This window comes from Gallus gallus, chromosome 2 (genome assembly GCF_016699485.2).
Source record: "Gallus gallus isolate bGalGal1 chromosome 2, bGalGal1.mat.broiler.GRCg7b, whole genome shotgun sequence".
NCBI lineage: Eukaryota > Metazoa > Chordata > Aves > Galliformes > Phasianidae > Gallus > Gallus gallus.
The window spans coordinates 106,418,110-106,439,246 of record NC_052533.1 but is presented as its reverse complement, the minus strand read 5'-3'; the positions used below and the strand labels follow the sequence as shown (position 1 = coordinate 106,439,246).

Sequence of the window (21,137 nt, the reverse complement as noted above, 5' to 3'; positions counted from 1 at the left end):
AGTGTTTATTAATAAGCTAGCATATTTCAGTCTCATCATGGTGAAAGGCAGGAGATGATCTTGTATATGAGCAAAATAAATATAAAAACTTAAAAGAGAGGGCAGTTTTCTCCACAGTTTTGTACAAATTCTACCATTTTTTTTAAAGATTTTGTTACCTTTACCGAGTGCTGGAGTGTTAAATAAGTACAGTGAAAGCAGAGAAAGAGGAAGACAACAGAGAACCATAAAGCTTTGAGGTTGAGTAAGACTGTGTATCTGAGCAAAAGGAGATTATTTCAGAGCATTTTTGAGTAGTAGCTATGTCATTATAGACATGGTCTGGTTTTATTGTTCTGTTGTTATTAGTGAAAATAGAGGCTCACTGGATAGCTTGGATGGTATATTTTAGCTAAAACTTGTTATAATATTAAGTCAATCTGTTCTTTCCCCCCCCATATAGGAGGAAATGCAAGACGTGTGTTTAAAAATTCTTGGTACCCTTGGTTGCAGGACATGCGGGGCTGGACAGTAAGGTTCAGCAGCTGCCATTATGCTGTCATTAACCAGACATTTGTTATCAATGAAATGCTGCAGAACTATTGTTCCAAGGCTGTTGCTGTAAAATCATAGTGCAATGTAGTTTGTTGGAGGTTAGTAGCACTTGTTAATTTGATCAAGGCTGAAGTTTACGGAGGATAAAGTAAACAATGCAAACTGCAGACACCATCAGTTTCCTATGGGCAGTGAAGTGTAGTTTGTTCCATTTACACTTCACAACAACATCTGATGGGCTTTGTCAGTGCTGCACAGAGTAATTAAACCTGAAATCAATAGCAGGCATTTGTCATGTTTACAGCCGCTCTTTCTGCTGGGTTAAACTCATCAGTTTAGTGCCGTTCTGTTTTACTGCAGAGACACGCTCCATTATTTCTTCAGGTACAGTTGAGATATTCAGTTACATGCCCAATAGTTTGAATACGACAGTAAGATTAAAAAGGGCAGGCAAATGGACAGTTTTTGTAATTTATTCACTGATTTCCTTAAACGGTGCTGGGTTTCCATTTTCTTCCACCTACCTTTTATGGAACCCTTTACACCCTCAGTACGTTCCCATTGTCAAACAGTGGCAGTGAAGGCAGCGTTAAAATTGTATAGAAGTTGACACAGAATAAAATTCTACTTCAGTCACAAGGTACTGCACTGAACCAGTAAAAGTAAAGTAGTGTAATAGTTCCAAGAGAGCACTTCCAAGCCATAGTTTACCTACTGGTCTTGTTTGTTCTTATGGAATAAAATGAGACTTCAATGTTTTGGTTCTGTTTATTTCAAGCCTGTACTCCTCACCTCCTTTCCTCTTTTACTTACCTCAGATAATCATTTTCTTTTCCTTGGCTTTCTAAATTATGGGATGAGATGATCCTGAATTTTAAGGCAAGAAAGTTTTGAGTTCAGTGGTAATCTAGTTAGTCTTTGGACATGAAGCCTAAAGAGAGAGACTTTGAGGAAACTGAGAATTTGTACATTTATTATGTAGAGATGTTGTAAGGTTTTGATGGGAATTCTAGTAGCTCATTTTAGAAACAGTCTCTGTTTAATTGTATCTGCTAAACCTCTTATTGATGCTTTACAGACAGCTTTGACAGAGTGCTATGTTTATGCATGTCTAAGGCCTTTGGTGAGATGTTAATAATATGAATGAAGTTTTACAGCTGGGATGTGCCATTAATCTTACAATGGAACTGTGCTCTTACATTTCCTATGTTACTGATGGTGTAAACCATATTGAAGGTTGCTAGGAATTGAAAAGTATATGTATCTTAATTTGCATATATGCAGTTCTAAGTTCTAATACTTGAACTTATGACTGATGAAATATTGCCTAGCCTGATTTGTCCAGTGCACCAGGAAGGTTTTCTTCTAAAGGCTTCTTAAAAGCAATGTTTAGATCAGTACCAGGAAATTAAGATTATTCTAATTCAAATAACCGCGTAGCACCTCCATCTCAAATAATTCCAAGATGATTTACAAACTGTCACAATTTATACATAGTGTGCTGAATTGCAGCTATCCTGAGTGAAACGTAACAACTATTCAACACTGTACAGCAGCTTGGGACTGGAAATTAAGGATCTCTCTGCATTTGTAATTGCAGTGGGAAATTAGGTAGGCTGAATGTAATTACCTGAGCTGGAATTCGGCCAGGAGACTGAAGTTAACACACCTACTCTTATGAAGAGTTCCCTGGGATTGCTAATGACCAATTTGGGTAGGACCTTCCATTTATATCTCATCCAAAAGAAAACTCCTACAGGAATACTGTGCCCTCAGCACCTTTCTTGTGCAGTGCTGATGCACTAAAACAAAGGAACAGAGTAAGTATGTGATCACATACAGTTTTACATGAGCTTGGGATTAGTGGCTGCAAAGCTCAGATATATTGTTCAGTTAACATATATATATATATTTTAAGACTTCATGAGTAGAGTTGGTTATGTGCCAAGAGAAAGGAGCTGTATAATATAAGAATGATGAAACATTTATATATCTATAAGGCATCTTTGAGACAGACCTAATATTTCTTACACTTTTGGCTGAGGGCTAGAGAAGATTAGGTTTACTTAATTGTCCTCATTGTGTTTCTTTTTATTGTGTTTGGAACGAGAAGCTTTATATTATGGCTGTTTTGTATAGTGTGTTGCCATTTATATAATAAGCACCTATAGAGGCTAACCAATCTAAATTAGTAACTGATATGATTATGTGTGGCCAATCCCCATGTGATGTGAACTAAAAAAAAAAAAAAGAAAAACAATATTTAGCTTTAGTCAATTTAACCATTTCAGTCTTCTCTGACATAAATGTTCAGCTCCAAATCATGCAGAGCACAGATACAAAAATCTCAGTTTACTGATACATGAGACTTCTCTGAAGAGAAACAAACAATGCAATACAAAGTGTGTCACATTGAGCCCCCATACAGGTGAAAGGAAATAGCATGTTGTGTCTCACCTAAAACTCAGTGTGGATTAAATGCTTAGATCCAGCTTCAGCACTGTCACTTTTATCGATATGTAGTCTCTTTCAGTCTTGCTCTATGATTAAGGCAGTGGATGGGCATTCTGCAAGCTATCTTCTCAACAATTTGATTAGGCTAGGGTTTGATTCTGTTTGAAAAACAGGAAAATAATACCTGTTGCAGAGAGAGGTCTTAACATTGAAATCTTCCAGTTATTGGTAATGCAGCAAAAATGTTGTAGTAATAACTGGAAAAAAATTCTATATGTAAATTCGTATTTTCTTTCATTGCATGGAAGTCTTCTGCCATTCTATTGCTTTACAGTTTTTAATAAAGGTAAGAAAGCCTTATGATTTCATGAAAAAATTTCTAAAATAAGAGGTGAACTTTATCTTCACAGCTTTATTTTTCTTTGCATCCCCTCATATATCAAGTGCAGTTTTAATTTTTAAAAGCATTATGAAGTCATACAGGAATTGGTTAGACTATTTGCATATCTCTTTGAAGGATTTGTTGCTAATGAGAGGACAGTTAAGCATTGTGCAAATCAGGAGCTATAGTAAGTTTCCTAAAATCTTGCAGATATGTAGGACAACTTCATGTCATCTTATCTGAACTGGGAAGCTCAGACTGTTGTCATAGGTTTACACCTGGCAGTGAAATTATCTGACTTGGGGGAAAAAAATCAACAAACCTAATGTGCCACTTTACATGCTATTCAAGAAAGTGCTATTCTTCTGTTTTACAAGTGGTTTTTGATGATATTTGGCCTTTCTAAAGCAGAAGGAGCTTTGGGAGGCAATATTTTTTGCTTGTAGTAGTGTTCTACAGGTATATGGCTCTTGGACATTTCCACTCTCTGGATGCTCCCTTTTCCTCTATGGTAGCTATTTTAGTCAGGTGTTACTGGAAAACAACTGGGGACAAAAAGCATGTGGGGATTTTTGCGACACCATAATAAATAATGTATTAATTTCCAGATTTATTTCCCCAAGTGTATGGATGTTCAAAGACAATATACTCTGTGAATTCCAAGTAGCTGCTGTCCTTTCCCTGAGGATGGGATACATATAGTGAACTGAAAGGCAACTCTGGGTTGCAGGGCAAAAACAATGGGTGTAATTTCAATGCTTAAATTAAAATACTAGACAGCAGCAGCAGAAAAGAATGTGAAGATAGAGAAGCTAGGAGTATCATCTTCATTAGGTAATGCACACAGTGCTAGAATAAATTAGTGGGCTTTGAATGGCATATGAAGAATAAGTCATTAATCAGCTCCTGTTACAGTTGTACTGAAAAAAATGAAAATATAGGTTATAATTTCATTAGAATTTTTGTCATATCATTTTTGATATGATATGAATATCAAATATAACACATTTTTCTTATGCATCTGCATAGTTAGATATGATGTTCTATATGATAAATACACAGTATCCCATGTGTCTAAAAGTGCTATCTGCAGATAACGCTCATAAAAAATTTAGTTCATCTCTTATTTTTATAGCGCTTTTATTTGGCTGTTTGTAGTGTTATTTAAAGGGTGTCAGAGAGTACACTGTATTTCAGATAATAGTGTTGGAGATTGTAACAGTTCTGAATGTGAAAAAATACGGGGTTCTGCCATGACAGAAGCCAAAGTTTTAATTTCATGCACACTTGCCAACAAACCTGAATTTGTATTTGAAATAAGTGTTTAAAGGATCTAGCATCAGATTCCCTTTCTCTTATATTTTGTAATTCCTGACAGCCTCATCTCTTGTGTGCTGAATGTTGATATCTTAGTGCCACATTATATTGTGCATACTGCATCCTGTTTCAACTTTGGTTATGAGGATCAGTCTGTGAGATATCCAAAGACCATGTCTTTCTCTGGCGTCAGCTGTTAGGTGGTCAACTATTGGAAACCTATTATCCTATGGTTATTACAGATAATGCACTGTATTGAGATGTCCTCTCTTGCATGAGGTGCCATGAGGATTTGACTGTTCACCATTAAAACCAGAATTTGAAAGAAGTGCACTGTAGTCTTGAATGGTTTGGTATTTTGATGATTAGCCTTTTGTCCAAGGGGGGAGAACATGAGCACCTTCTGTCCAAGAGAGGCTACCAGGTGGGTTAACGCATTAGTGAATGTTAGGGGGTTTGTGAACAGAACAAAGATGGGTGGCTTATGCTTGTCCTGATCCTCTGAGAAATAGAAATAGTTTTAGCTATCCTGACTGAGGGACAATAGAAGAGCTTTGGGTAGCTGCAAACACTGAGACTAACGACTATCTTGAGCTTGAACTCACAGATAAAAGCATTCACATTTAGGTACAGTGTGAATGCCTATCCCTATTTTTATTATAGTACTAGAAAACACTGCACTATGTCTTCTGAACTTATCTATATTCTCATCAACCACTGCAGTAATACTGAGGAAGACTCAAAGCAAATGCAGCATGAGATAGAGTGATTCTGTTTCCTTCAAGAACTCAGCTACTTCTCCTGTGATGATTGTGGATATGGTGATTTACTGCTTGGAGCATTCACATTGCAAATATGTACATTGAAGACAGAAAAAAATACTTCCTGATCACTGAAGTTATTTAGGTTTTGTAATCTACATATAAATTCTAATCCTTATTTCCCTCCTTTCCTGTTTTTGAAAAATATTTGTTGTTATAATTGAGATTTGGTAGCTGAGGAGGAAATGGCATTGTGTGTGTCTCCCTTTACTTTGCCCATTCATGTAATGACTGTATTGTAATAATACTGAGAGATAAATCTTTAGCTATAAAGGACTGTATATTCATACATAGACAAGGATAGAAGTACATTTAGAAGGTATTTCTGAAAAAGCATTATTTGAGAGTAGCTTTGGTTCTGAGATTACTTACAGAGCACACTGGTTTGTACTTTTAGGTTGATATTTGTAAAGCTCAATTTTGGCTTATTCAAAACGTAAGAATGTAGTTTATTCTTCACAGCCATGCTTGTGGCCTCAGTTGACTTCTTTTGAAAGTACAAGAATGAGACAATTAGGCTGCATTACTGTTTTTATGTAGAACAGCTACTGTACCATTATTGTTGGAAATGGCAGTTCTGAAATGAATGGTTCTAGAAGACAAAACAACTGTGGAAAAGCAGGGACTTGGGTATCAGAAATAATAGTTTGAAGCTAATGATATTTCCTTACTACATTTAACTACATCCCTAAGTCAAATGACAATTAGAACACACTATTTCTATAACATTTTGTAAATATATAATGAAGTATATAATTGTAAATATATAATAAAGTGTATACATATATAAGTAAAATTATAATACATACTATACATAGGAAAATAATACATATATTCCGTTATATAAATATCCTCTGAACTGTTTGGGAAAATATGTAGATGAATGAAAATGTGGACTGTTTGTATGTGTATTACAGCTACTTGTTTAGAACATATTATATCCACATTTCCTGTTCTATACAGGAAATACCAGACTTTACACATCTGTTGAGCTGGTAGGATTTTGCAAAATTTTAATGACAAAAAATAGGTATACTCAATTTAAGAAATTTTCCACAGTTGTCCTTGCTTGTTTATAGTAGTTAATGTAAAAGTATTAGTCTCATTTGAAAAGTTGCAAAGAATATATCTTTACTAGTATGTGTGATTGTGTGAACTATTTTTTTTTTTTGAGGTTTTGCTGATTTGAAAATGAGTGTTCAATAAAGAACGCTCACTATTAATTCTATCACAATTTCATGTAAATATTTTGCATGAAATGTGGCAATTGACATAAACAAAAATTTCATTTTGTACTTTTATTGCGTTAGATTTTATGATACCATTTATGATTTGAAGTTTGGGTTCTCTGAGGCTTCATTTAAACTGTGATTATATGCTAGACAGAGAACATCCAGCAGAAGTTACTTCTATGCTTTAGGAGTTGTTTTCTGAGGTTGGAATTCATTGATTCTACTTCCTCCAGTAAATGTCAGCGTTACATGCTGTGGCCAATGACAAAATAGTTTGGAAGATTTCTAGAAGCTTGACTGTGTTCTACCTGAAATCTGAGGATTTCAGTGGGCAAATTCTCAATGATTTTGTTTACCATTGCACTGTATTGTGGGCAATGTGTGTGTGTGCAGATACATTTTAGTGCATTGGTCTTTCTTTGCACTGGGCTCCTTTTCATAGGATTGTAGAATGGATTGGACTGGAAGGCACCTTTAAGATCATTCAGTTTCAACTGCCTGCTATAAGCTGGGGCACCTCCCTCTAGACCAGGTTGCTGAAAGCCCCACCCAGCCTGGCCTTGCATGCTTCCAGGGAAGGGTCATCCACAGCTTCTCTGGGCAACCGCTTGCAGTGTCTCACCACCCTCACAGTAAGAAGTTTCTTCTTAATGTCTAGTCTAAGTCTACCCTTTTCCAGTTGAAAACCATTTCCCCTTGTCCTGTTACGATCTGCACTTATAAAAAAGTTCTTCCCCAGCTTTTGTGTAGGTCCCCTACAGGTACCGGAAGGTGACTATAAGGTCTTCTCAGAGCGTTCTCTTCTCCATGCTGAAAAGCCCCAGCTCTCTTAGCCTGTCCGCATAGGGGAGGTGTTCCAACTCTCTGATCATCTTCGTGGCTCTCCTCTGGATCCGCTCCAACAGCTCCGTGTCCTTCTTGTGTTGGGGGCACTAGAACTTGGTGCAGCACTCCAGCTGGGGTGTCAAGAGCAGAGTAGAGGCAAAGAATTACCTCCTTCAACCTGCTGGTCATGCTTTTCTTGATGCAGCCCAAGATACAATTGGTTGTCTTGACTGCAGGCACACGTTGGCATACGTTGTCTTTCATCAACCAGTACCCCCAAATCTTTCCCGCTAGGGCTGATATCAAGCTATTTTCTGTATCCTTAGTTTGTTTCTAGAAATCAAATCCTTCACAGTGGCCTTCAAGCCAGACAGGACCTTCAGCATACAGCAGCTTCATTCATAACTTGTTGGCTGGGCATCAAAAAAGTAGAATTCATCTCATGTCTTGTTTCTTGGATAAATGTTCATTAAATAAAACATAGTCCTGTCTAAAGGCACTCTACACCTCTTACTGCTTTTCTGTGACGGATCTGTGTGTATTGCCTCATTTCTGTTCTTTATAGTTTGAACCTGCCTGTAGGTTTTAAACAGTGAAGTTTTCCATGATAAGGGAAATCTCAGGTTTCATCATAAGGAGAACAGGTAAAAGAGAAACTTATAATCTCAGGAGATAAAAGGTTTCATAAGCAAGGAACTTGTGGCAAGGACTCTCTGTAGGGTAGAGTAATGATTTCTCAGGCTTCCACTCAGCAAGATTTTAATATGGTAGAGAGAGCCTGAGGCACAAACATAATTGTACAGATAACCACAATATTGCACTGATACAGAGCTGTATCTGTACTCGTTATAGCTACTTGCTTAGGACATGTAATACCCGTCTTTCGTACGCTCTTATTGATCTATGTTATCTGCAGTACAGACCTGTTCTAACCAGATATCTGAACCTTTGGTGTAACATTATAGTCATATTCTATGTTTGATATCTAACTTCATTAATACTTAAGTGTACTGGATACTTTTGAGATTTTTATTAAGAAAGACAACAGTGTTTGTATGAAAACTAATTACTCTGTGTCCATTAAAAATAGGTTTTGTTCAGTTTTTCATTGTATGTTTAGTTTTGTTCAATGAAAATTCTCTACCCTATGTTTCTCAAAATTTTAAGAAGTTTTATTCTAATTGGAGAAGAGAGGCATGAAGATGCATTCTCTGTTACATAAAAATCTGCTAAAAGTCAGATAAGAATTCTGCTTGCTTTTGAAGTGAAAGTGAGGTTTTTCTTAATTGAAGAAAAAATATTTATTTTCAGTAAACTTAGTATAAAGATTTCATGTAGTGCTTTAAAAAGCAGATTTAAATCTTATTTAATTAATGATCTGAATATTGCTTATAAAATAGGCAAAGTAAATAGATCAGTATTTCTCCATCATCAGCTGCTGGAGTTCAGAATTCCATGAGAAACAATGATTAAGGTCAAGCTATGTATCCATACAGAAGGTCCAAGAGGAATTTCAAAAATAAATATACAGAAGCTCAGCTTTTAAGGTGGGTGTTTAAATGTCCAGGTACAGGTTTGTTTAAAAGGAATTTCAGCCAAGAAGACCACTGGGTGTCAGTCATGTGCATCATCACTATGGAGAAGTTCACTGATGCCAAATGGTTTGTTAGCGGACCAAAGTAGGTAACTGAGGTTAGGCAAAGTATGGATTTACAGGTCCTAATTTAGAATATTCCTTTAGAACAAAATGTCAGTATTGATTGTAATCAAGGGAGGATGAGTTAGTAGTATTCATTTTTAAAAGAACTACAAAAGATTCTGGTTGCAAAGGCTGAAAGGTGACTCTTCTAACTCCAGAAATGTAAATAGTTGCACTTGCAAAGCTAGAACTGAGTGCTAACATTCTGTGATTAGCAATAGGGTTTGTCAAAATGAAATAAATTATTCTATTAAATCTACTACATTTTGCACATTTCATTTAATGAAGCAACAAAATATTTTTTTTAAATTTCCAATGAGTTTAATAAAAAAAACCTAAATAATTACCTCATGAATCTCTTTATTTGCACATTTCTGTCACTTTAGAGACATAAAATATATGAATGGGAGATATGTATAGGTAACAGGTATTCTGTTCAGTATTACTGCTTATTGATACCTTTTGATATCTTTCTCTATTTGATGTTTCTGCTGTGCAATAAAAAGTGTTTGGTTTTTGTATTAGTATCTGAATAAGGGGGTTTGGTATTTATTTTCTTCACCCACTTTCCATTAATACAAAAATATTAGGTTTTGTAATGACAAAATTGTGTATCTAAGTACCTTCCTGTGAGTAATTAGCCTTTTCCCCTAGTGATGCAGAATTGTCCATGCCTAAGTACATAAGAGAAAGAAGAACGTTTATAAAGTTTTAACTGATGCTAATGAAATAAATAAATGGGTATTCCATGCAGTTCCATCTTTTCCAGAACACCGCTGAAAGAAAAGTTCTCTCTTGTAATATGCTTTAAAAATATTGACAGGTATATATAATCAAACTGTGATGACTTAGAAGAAAAGTTAAATGTGCATAATAGGCAAATAAGATTGTGTTTAAAAGTCTAAAACTGTTATGCAGAAACCAATAATGAAGTCATCAACTCTCTTTTTAGACAAAGCATATGGGCTTAAGGTATGGAGTAGCATGTAGGATTGAAGGAATTCTTAATTCTATGTAATTTCAAAATATTTTTTATGCTCATATCAACTTATATTTCATCATATTTATAGATGGACTGTATTTAAAACAAGTAGCTTTTAGTTTTCCTGAAATAAAATCTTTCAGTATGGAAGAATCTGTCACCAGAAGTCTAAATTCAGTATTATAGTTTCAGGCTATATAATCTTCTTCCATTTAATAAATTTGTTATTTATTTATTTATTGTATTATTCTTAATAAAACACAAACGTTGGTTTTAAAGCAAAAATATTTTTTAAATAAATGTGTTTATCTCTTGTGATATAGAAATATTTTGCTACCATCTGTATAGGTCACCAAAGAATTCACTTTTTAACTTTTCTGATCTTTGAATGGTTGATATTTTCTTTCGTTAGCATTCAGAACTGGTGGATCAAGTGAAATCCTCTTCAATCGATACTAAATTTACTGACATTATATAGTATAATAATTGTTTCCAATTCACTTGCAATAAAATCTTTTAAAGGTACACTTTTCCGCAGTTAGCATCAAATACAAGATGTCTGCTTTTCATTTTTGTTTTATTGTTTGTTGTCATTCACATTGTCTGCAACAGCAATGTTACTTATTCAGTTTCCTTTGTTTGTGAGCTTTCACTTGTGTTCTGCTTGCTTTTAATACTTATTTATTTTTCACTTCTGGGAGTGCACTAATTTGGTCCCATGCCTTCTGAAGTTGTATTCCTGACACCACTGGTGGAGTCACTGACCCCTACTACCTGAAGGCATTATGCTTGTACTTCCAGTGCTTTGGTACCAATCTCTTTCCATGATATCAAGAAAGAAAAGGACTGTGACTTACTTAAGTGGTATATCAAGTTGGTGCCAGCAAATTGGTACTGAGACCTAACACTGTCCTGGCATCAGGCATCGTGAAGATCCATCTCAATCAGTTCATTATCTTCTTAGAAGCTACCAATTCTTCAGTATCCTTCTGAGCACACTTTTTTGTTCCAGGAGCTACTGAAGAGAATTTCCAGGAGATTGATCTCATATCTCAATATTCATATGTTCAAGGGCATAGAAACTCTTCAGTCTCTTGCACGTCCCTTGAGTTTGCCCATACTTAAGGTATAAATGTCAAGCGTGTAGAAGCACTACCAAATTCTAGTTTTGCAGTGTGAAAACGGGAATTATCCAGTTCCTTTCTAAAGATCTTGAATACTGCATCTGAACCTTTGTAACCACGACTGATCTTAAAATTGAAGTAGCCCTAGGCAAAGCTCTTCCATTCTTGATTCTTTCAATATGAAAACTATATTCATCTTTTATCCACAATAAAATTTTTAATTATTGAAGAGCATTATTAGGATGAAATTCTATTCAGTAGAGCAGTGGCAAGTTTTTCAAATGTTTGATGGACACAAGAAAGAGGTTTAACTCTTTGTGTTCTGAATGACAGCTTTTTCAAGATTTCTTTAAATATAGCTCCTGGTAGATGTGATGCAATAACCTGTGGAGTTTCATTGAAAGCATTAGAAGAATTTCAGAAGAGTTTACTTCTAGTCTGTGGGAGAAATTTGACTCCACAATGCAAAATTTTATTCCCTGTAATCAGGGTTTCTTCATTGCTGATAAAGATAGAACTAAAAATACTTAATCAGTTGTGAGACCTGTTCAAATCTTAGGGTTCTTTCACATGGTGTTTTGATCACATCTTGATTCTCCAAAGATCTGCCAGTTGTAGTAGGTCATGATAACATAGACTGTATGTATGTTTCTGAATCTCTTCTCTACTGTCTGGAAGAAGACACATTTATGGGAAACAGCACAACTAGATATCTGTTTTTTTTTTCTTCTGAAAAACTGGAAAAAGTCTTGTTGTTTTTTCCTATGTACCCACCAGTATGGACTTTTTCCAGGCCTTGCGGTTGGTCTTTGCTTGGTTCAAGCCTCTTGACTTTTAAATTATTTGATTTATCCATTTCGCAATCTAAAACCAGTGCAAGAAGTGACCTCCATCTTTAACTGTGGCTTCAGATTAGCCCTTACTATAAGGACCAATCTGCCCTATTCCAGGGATCCCACAATGTATGTATCACAAGCTAGATAAATTTATTAAATCTCTATAGCTGTGAGAAGAACACTGGAGCAGAAAAATCTTCATTTTATGTTGAATCATTGTTGAAGCACTTGATTCTGAACCAAGTTTTCAGAAAGTCCTTAGGGCAGAGCTCATCACTACCGAAGACAAAAGAAAATATTATTCCTTTTGGCTCCTGAATGGGGAGGGGAAAAAAAAAAAAAAAAAAAAAAAAGAGAGGTTGGGGGGGATAATATGCTTTGCTAATGTATTGACCTCTGGAGTTTTATTCCTTTACTTCATTTCCAGGGCACTGTAGAGGAAGCAGGGCATACGTAATTATTTCTAGTACTTCATTTTTATTCACTTTTGTTCTGTTTTTCTTTACTTTTCCTCAGATCTTCTGCACCATTGTAATAATAGATACTGGATACATCAACATTAAATTATCTTAGAGTATTCTGAGCTTATTTTATGACCATGTTTAGTATAACTGCAGTTTGGTTTCTGTGCCAAAGTTTACTTTGAGGAGCTTTAGACTATTCCATACATAGAAAACTCTGTATATAATAAAGAAACAGAAAGGCTTTTCAGTTTGATTGCCTTTAAGAATTATGATCCAAAAGTGTTAAATACTATTTGTTTTGAAATACTTGTAGTATTAAAGCAGGCATGTCTGTGCATAAATTCACTAATTTTATTTTGTTTATAGTATTAGTAGCTTGGCATTCACCTGTTTTTTCTCCAAGGGCTTAGGCATAGATACGCGTTATTCCCATAGTAATTCTCCACTCAAGTCCTTATAAGCATTAAACTTGTTTCTTTCAAAACTGTTGGAATTGCTATTTGAACTTCTGTGTTATCAGTGAAAAGCTACCTGGCATCAATATTCTTACTTTAGTTTCCAAGTAAGATAAATGCAATGTCAGAAAACTTTTTACACCATACTCATTAGTAGAAGAGTAATTAATTTATTTATAATGGTCTCTAAAACATTATTCAAAAATATGATATTTCACTTTCCTGTCAGCATATTTATATACTCCAGGATTTATTTTCTAAATTGTCATCCAAACATTATAAAGCACAAATTTATACTATGGATGTAAAAAAAAAAATTATATATATATATATGCATATATATATATGTATTTCAGAAGCAATATTAGTTTCAGCAATCCTGAGTGATGTGTGTTGGTTGATGTTTGTATCAGGTACAGTGAAAGACCTATTTCAGCTCAGAGACCATCGAAGTATGTATTAGGGAGGTATATAATATCAACAGTGTAAGTCCCCTGACTTATGTTACAGTTTGTTTAAGCAGGCTCAGATGCTTGCACAGTATCCTTTAATAGGATTTCAGTGCTAGAGATTTATGAAGTAGCTGCATGATCCTTGGTGCATAAATTACCAACCGTCAAATGCTGGTGGCAACATCAGTAGAAAATCCCAGGTATGATGAGTGCGTCAGTACTCAAACTAGTTTCTTTGTACCTTCTGTTGTAGTTTCTGTGACTTGTAGGACCCAAAGTACTTGCTGGTAAGCATTAGTTGTAACAACGTTATCTCAGGCAGGGGAAAAAAAATCCCACCTCTTTTTTGCTTTTTCGTAGCAGGGAGACTTGCCAGGTGTATTGCACCTGTATTACGCTGTCTGTAAGGCACATGGAATTGCCATACTCATTTTGCCCTGGGAAAAGGACATATATGATATATGTAATAGATGCTACTGGAGAAACATGACTAACTCTACTGAAGAAGCTCTTTGGATTTAAAGGGATGGATGCACATGAACAACTAATTTTAAGTAATTTCTTTCTGTAATTCACATTCTGGGTTGTTGTCCAAAAAGGATACTTCCTGTGTACAAAAGAAATAGTCATTCCTGCTTGGGGAAATCTTCAAAATATTGAATTTAGGTAGTATAACCAACGAATATAAATCCCTTAATAATTAGTTCATTGTGCTGATGCATCTGGTTGTCAAAATCAATTATTCTTATCTGTCAATAAAGCACTGCTGTCAAAGTGAACATTCACACTGATGATTGACTTTGTTAACTACAGGGATTTATATCATGTTTATTGGTATATCATTATGTGGACAAATTCATCAATCCTAAGGTTTCTCTCCACAATTCTTTATAAACTTTTGCCACAAAAACAGAACAATGAAATAATTCTTGGATCACTTGCAACACAAAGTGATTGATACTGATGTATGTAAAAGGATGGAGGACTAACATGAAATGCATCTTTGTGCTACAGATGCCAAGATTCAGTTTCCCCTAGTTGTCTCTAACATTCATTTTCACTCTTTTTTCTCCCCTCTCAGTTGGACTAGGCTAGTGATGATCCTTATTTGGAGATTTTTCTTACAATGAATTCCATATGTCCTGAGATACTGGACTGATAATTCATATTGCGTGGCATTGCAGTGCCTTCCTTATTGTCCAGCTGAACTTCCACTGTGCTAACAATTGTTATTATTATTTTTAAGGTCTGGGGAAACATTTGGCTCTCCTCTTTTTTTTTCTTCCATGTATTCTATTGCCTTAGTGTGGGTTTGTGTTATAACAGACAGGAAATCCACTTCCACTATGTTCAGCACACACAAAAAAGTGTTCCAGCTTCCTACTGTTCCAGAAAAATAGAAACTAAGTTGTTATGTTGAGTAAGAGAACATACTGAGGAAAAAAGCTGATGTGTTGGATAAGGTAGACCTTTTATCTAATCCAGTTTTCTACCTCTGATACCACTTGTCCAGGCTGTCTATAGCAAGAGGGCAAGAATGCTGTAATTTCTTTTGAATATTTCCCCGGCTTTATGATATTCAGTTGCATTTTTTTCCATTTTTCTTATTTAATAATCCATAGTGGATATTTTGTGTGCCTTTTTAATAGCTGGTTTTTTTTTTTTTGGTATTCACAAGACTCCACACACCTTAGCTATGTAAAATACAAAGAAATATCTTCTTTCATTTGTTTCTAGTATGATATTTTCAGGTTTCATCTGATTTATCTCATCTATTTGAGACTCAAATTTCATTTCATGTAAAAGTCTTCAAGAAATTCCTATGAGTTGTACTTCTTTTTCTCACTGAAGAAAGAAACTTTGATTTTAACGGAGAAGTGTAAAAAATATTTTTCCATTTTTCATACATCAGTTCCTGAATGTCCAAAGAGCTCAAATGTACCTGTAAATCAAGACTAGCATATCATAAGTATATGATTTCAAATTTTGATGACAAGGAAGAGAACAAAGAGAAGAATCTTAGTGTTTATTAGCACTTAGCAAGTCTTCAAATTCAGAAGCTCGACTAGCAGAGGTGTATCAAATGTCATGATTACCTACTTAGATATCTATCTTGCTGTCAATTTTGAGATTCATATCCCTGTTTTGCTAGAATAGGAAAAAAGAAGCGTGGTCTATATTCTCACATACCAAATTTGGTCGCAGTTTGATCATTCCTCTCCCATAAAGACGGAGTGCTCATAAATATGTCTTTTTCTTGTCAAAATGTCTGAATCGTCATTTTAAGTTATACAAAAAATAACAGGACTTACATATGCACTTGAGTGCAAATCTAATGTTAGGGCAAATAACTGTATTGATGTTAATATTCTAGAAATAAGTTTTTCTGTGACTTTCCAATAGTCCTTACATATGAAAAGATGCTATCAATGTTGAAAACATTAGTTTTTTTATGTAATGAATGTCAGTAGATTAATATCAGTTATTGTATATTTGTTCATGAAAGTATCAGCTTGAAACAAAGCTTTACTTCTACTCAGAGAGTAATAAAAGAGTTAGTCACCTCCTCTTCACTAAATTCTACATCTTTCCATTAATTATCTTGAGATTTCTGGAAGATGCATGGCATTTTAGTATTTAATGACATATGGAGTGATAGTTTTGTACAGAAGGATTTTCAGATTTGAATGCATGACCATGGCAATCTTCTAGCAGAAGTTTTCTGAAAATGTGTAAAAGTACAGATAGAAAAGTTCATATATCTTGATTAAGACATTGCATATTTAAAAAAAAAAAAAAAAAAGCAAAGTAAAAGAATTGTTAACACGTTAACTGTCTTGGGAACTCCCACATTCAAAGTAGCTCCGGAGGATGGCTGTGAGTCTGTTCAGGCATGCGGCTATTTCCCTTGGCTAGCTTTGTCTTTAAAAAGAGAGACTCCGAATTGCTCTCCTGGGAGCAGACTCAAAAAACTTGAGGCTTCTTCAGCATTCTGCACTGTGAACCCAGAAGAACTGGGACTTTATTAGTCCAGTAATTCAATAGATTTATTTATTTATTTATTTTAAGACAGGGAAGATGTTAAAGCAAGGTTTGAATTTTATTAAAAGTCCTTAGTCTTCTTGGGTTCTGGGCAAAATTGTATCTGTAACATATGGCTAAAACATTGGTGATTTTTAGAATGGTCCCAGCTCATGAGATAAACGCGCACTTATGTTGCTCTTCCAAAGAGAGCTTGACTAGCTGCAATAAAGTCTGGCTCTTTTAGTATTCACGTATAAATAATGACTTGAACCTTCAACCAGTGATCTGAGAAAATAAATCTAAACCTCTTTGTGCTCAAAATATTTTTTTTTTTCTGCCTCAGATGTGGATCTTTTGATTTGCACAGTGTTCTGTCAAAGGGAAGAAGAGTGTCAGGGAAGTTAATAGAGTAACAGTTGAATACTACCAGAGTAGTATTCCTCTACCAGAAATGCAACTACAGGGATTTACAAACCCTATCTTTGGATTTTCGCAAAGCAATTACTTGATGATTTCTGACTGTCAAGTCAGAGGTCTGCCATTGCTCCTTGCCAGACAGAGAGGCTCCATTCAGGGCGCACTTTATGGTAGCATTGGTCCAACTGATCTACCTCTTCTGATAGCTCTGCTTTTCAGCAAGGGTTTCCATAGCACATAGCATTGCAAATTGTCAACTTATATAAACTCAACTTGTAAACATACTTTTTTAACTTGAGAAACTTTTAGATTATAACTTCTGCATTATAAGACTTTGAAATATTACTTTAGATTACGGCAACCATTCTTCATATGGACATCTCGGTTTAATTAGTTGGCCCAGACTTGTACATAATTGTAAGCTGTCCTCTACTCCTCCACTTTATTATGTGCATCTGAGTTTAACAGAAGTACCTCCCAAATACAACAGGCAACAGCGTACATAAATTTAATAAGCTTTACGCTTGCCCATTGATCTTTTTTGTGCATCTCTCCTCTCTAGTGGGTGGTATCATCATCACTCGCTATCCTATTTTAAAAATATACTTTAAGAATATACAATTAAAGCATATCTCAAAAAATATTTTGAAATGTGGAAACCAGGCATCCTGTTTTATACTTATGGAGCTAGAAAAAAATTTCATTCGTCTAACTCTATGGATAAGTGTAGTTGGGCTTCCCTCCCATAAAATGCATGTTTTAATGAAAAAAATAAAAATGAAAGTAGAATTCCTTGGCATAAATCAATTTTAAATTAAATTGGATTGTCTTTGTAACTTGGATAAAATACCTTAGAAAATTCTATGACTGTTGCAAAGTCATGAATTACAATTACAAGAAATTCAGTCAAGATCAGTTTGAAAAACAATGGAAATTTGTCTGATTATGGAAGCACACATACCAAACAGCTTCACCTGGTAGTGAACAATGATGGCTGATAATTAAATTAGTCTTTGAAATCAAGTTAATCAAATTATGATTGGGAAACTTTAAAATTATTTTTTAAAAAAATGTGTTTATTGCATTGTCTCCATTTTTTTGTATAACATGGAAAAAGAGATGTGAATAGCAAAATGTGAAAAAGTTTAGTGGATCCTTTGGCAATTAAGACAAAATAATTTTTATACAGAAAGAGGACTTATGTAGTAAGGTAGAAGAATATCTTTTTTTCTAGTAGTTTCTATTGTAACTACTTAAAACTTTATTTTCACAGGAAACCATTATTAATAGCATTTGTTTCAGTATAAATATTTCAGCAAAATTCTAAACACTCTGAGATCATTTGTAGTTTTCCCACTGCTTTCACTGAAACCATAATCTTGTCATCTATATTATAGAGATGTTCATGAGGGCATGAGTCAAGGAAATTCAAAGTGAACTATAATTTTATTTTTTAGAAGAGCATTTTGCAGTGAGTGTAATCAATTATTTTTCTCTTTAGGCCAATCTGGAGGAAATTATTAGAGAAAATCTGTTGCTAGCTCAGGAATATCAAATGTCTCAGAAATGCTACTTAGACTGTAAAGAAGATCTCACAGAAGTCTACGATAGTAGAATCAGGGCGGAAGATTCAGTTAGAGATCATCAGCAGGTAAAGTGCTAATGTCACTCAGTCAATTAATATCTTTCCTATTTTAAATACACTTGATCAATGCATTTACATAATGCCACTGCAATACAAGCTAGTAATATGTCACGTATCGCCTGTATTTTTATTTTCTTCTTGAGCATTTTTTGTATTTTCACTTCTTTTCTTGCTTGCTTATTTTTTCTCACTTTGCAGAGCTATTCGTATAAGGTATTAATTATTCATTAAGTCATCATTTTTTTTATTTTTTATTTTTTTACCTGGAGTGTATTTATTTTTGTACAAAACTATATTACCTAGCATACTATCCTTAACATTATGCATTACTTTGCTATCAAATAGTCTTTCAGGGAATTGTGAGCTTTACAACAGCCGTAATCAGACACTGCAAGAGTTTAATGTAGAAAACATTTATATGAAAATGAAAGAAACTTAAAATCTAATTTGATGAACTTCCTTGATGGAGGTATAGTGCTGAGGTATAATGTTCTCTTGAATAATTAGTTACATTTGAATAGGAGGGTTTTTTTGTTTAAATTTAACAATGATGTGGCACAATAAATCAAGTGAGGTGTTGTAAAACTATTTTCAAAAATATAAATTTATGTACAAAGGTTTTTTTTCTTTGCTTTGCATCTATAGATAGTTCTCAGAATATGAGCATCGACTATATCAGCATTACTATAGTTAAATCAAAAATATTATCTAGATATGTTAACCAGAATATTGCTCGGTTGTCTTTCGTGGCTATACTTCTGAAAATTAGTACACATCTAAGTTATCATGTTGAAAAATTGTAGGTTAATATCAACAGTTTCAGGTAAGAATGTTTGTTAACTTTGGTCGTGTATGCAGGAATCAGGTCCTGTCAACATTAATATTTTGGTTCATTTTCGAAAAGTGCAGTGAAGAAGTTTTCAAATAAATAAATGAGATGTGACGTTCAAATTATTAGTAGTACTTTTCTTCTATCAGTCTCTCGTAGTCCCTTAGTCCCTCTTATGTCCTATACCTGTATCTTCAGCCATTACTCATTTCCCACAGAACACCTCAATAAATCTCTAACTCTGAAATTCAGCATACTCTGAATTTGAATTTGTTCCTTTCCAAGGTATTCTTGTTAACTACGCACCTTTCTATATTTTAAGAACAAAAATATTTCTAAGTCATACATTCTTAGAGATAAGCGTATTTGGAGAACAAGTTGAAGATCAAAACATAAATAATGGAAGAAATTCTCTTCTATTTCTTCTCACCAAGTGAGTGCTAATTATACTCCCTAAACATGAGGCACAGCTATGAGCACTGAGTTGTTTTCTTAGCATGAGTGGGTTATAGAAGGAATTGAAAGTATTTTTTCTGAATACAGAATTAGGGCATACTCACTATAATGAAAAAGAAAATATATATCTACGTTAGGTAATCTGGACCTTTAATTTCTTTGGATATAAGAATGCCTTCTGGATGTAATTGTTCTTGGTAATATTTGTGAAACAGATTTCCCACTCAGCAGTTTACCTCTTCTGGACATAGTGTGGGTGATATTATCATACATCTCAGTGAGGTAATATGGAAGCAAACAAAATTGCAAATGAGTTGGCATATATTATTGCTTTTTTCCTTCTCAATTTGAATACAATAAAATAAACATAGTAAAATATAGCAGAATTGCATTGCAATGCCAACAGGATCTAGCTTCATCAGCACTGCCACATAATCATTTGTTTGGCTTTTTAAAATCTTGTTTATGAAGAAAATGGTTATGAGTATGTTACTATCCTATAGAAGCTTATGAGCAGCATTACAACATGTGTACCTAGTTTATGGTAGAAATTAGTGATGGAAATATTTAGGTTTTCTGGCAGTCCTCTGTGCCATTTAGTAGCAGTATATATATGAAGATGAGAAACTCTGTTGAGAATATTAATTTAAGAATTACATTGACAACTACTCTAATTTCCTTTCTGATAACTCTTCGCTATGTTAAGGGACTAACTAGTCCAACAATTAAGGCAAAACACATCTATCATTATCACAGAGTATTTAGCATTTATGACAAAAGAAAAGAAGGTGTTGGCTACATACAGCTCCTATAAAAAGAAGGTGTATTTTCTTCTTAGTTTTTTTTTTTTTTTTTTTTTAAGTGAATTACAACTGCAACAGAAAATCAATTCTGAGGGAGTATCACAGTAATGGTTTTTCTAGGTGTTGCACTATATACCTGCATCACAATGTGCAGACTTGAAGAAGCATGTTCATCCATTCCTAACTCCTGAGGACTTTCTTCTCTTAGTATCCTATATATATATATTATTACTCAAGAAGCTAGTTTTTATTTTATTACTGAGAAGCTAGTTTTTATGAATACCGATAATAAAAGCAAACTACTAATATTAAATTGTTTGGCATATTTTAAATGGATATAGTAACAGCTCTAACTAATGAAGTAGGTTTACTTTGGGATCCTAAGC

The 21,137-nt window shown here is 34.4% G+C and overlaps 1 protein-coding gene across 1 annotated transcript in view; it reads left to right on the top strand.

Moving 5' to 3' along the window:
• The window catches only part of CCDC178 (coiled-coil domain containing 178), a 183,640-nt gene that overhangs the window by 109,400 nt on the left and 53,103 nt on the right, over positions 1 to 21,137 (top strand). The window contains exon 20 of the mRNA XM_046928345.1: positions 18,520 to 18,669. Coding sequence (XP_046784301.1) covers positions 18,520 to 18,669 — 150 coding nt within the window. The remainder of the gene's footprint in view (positions 1 to 18,519; positions 18,670 to 21,137) is intronic.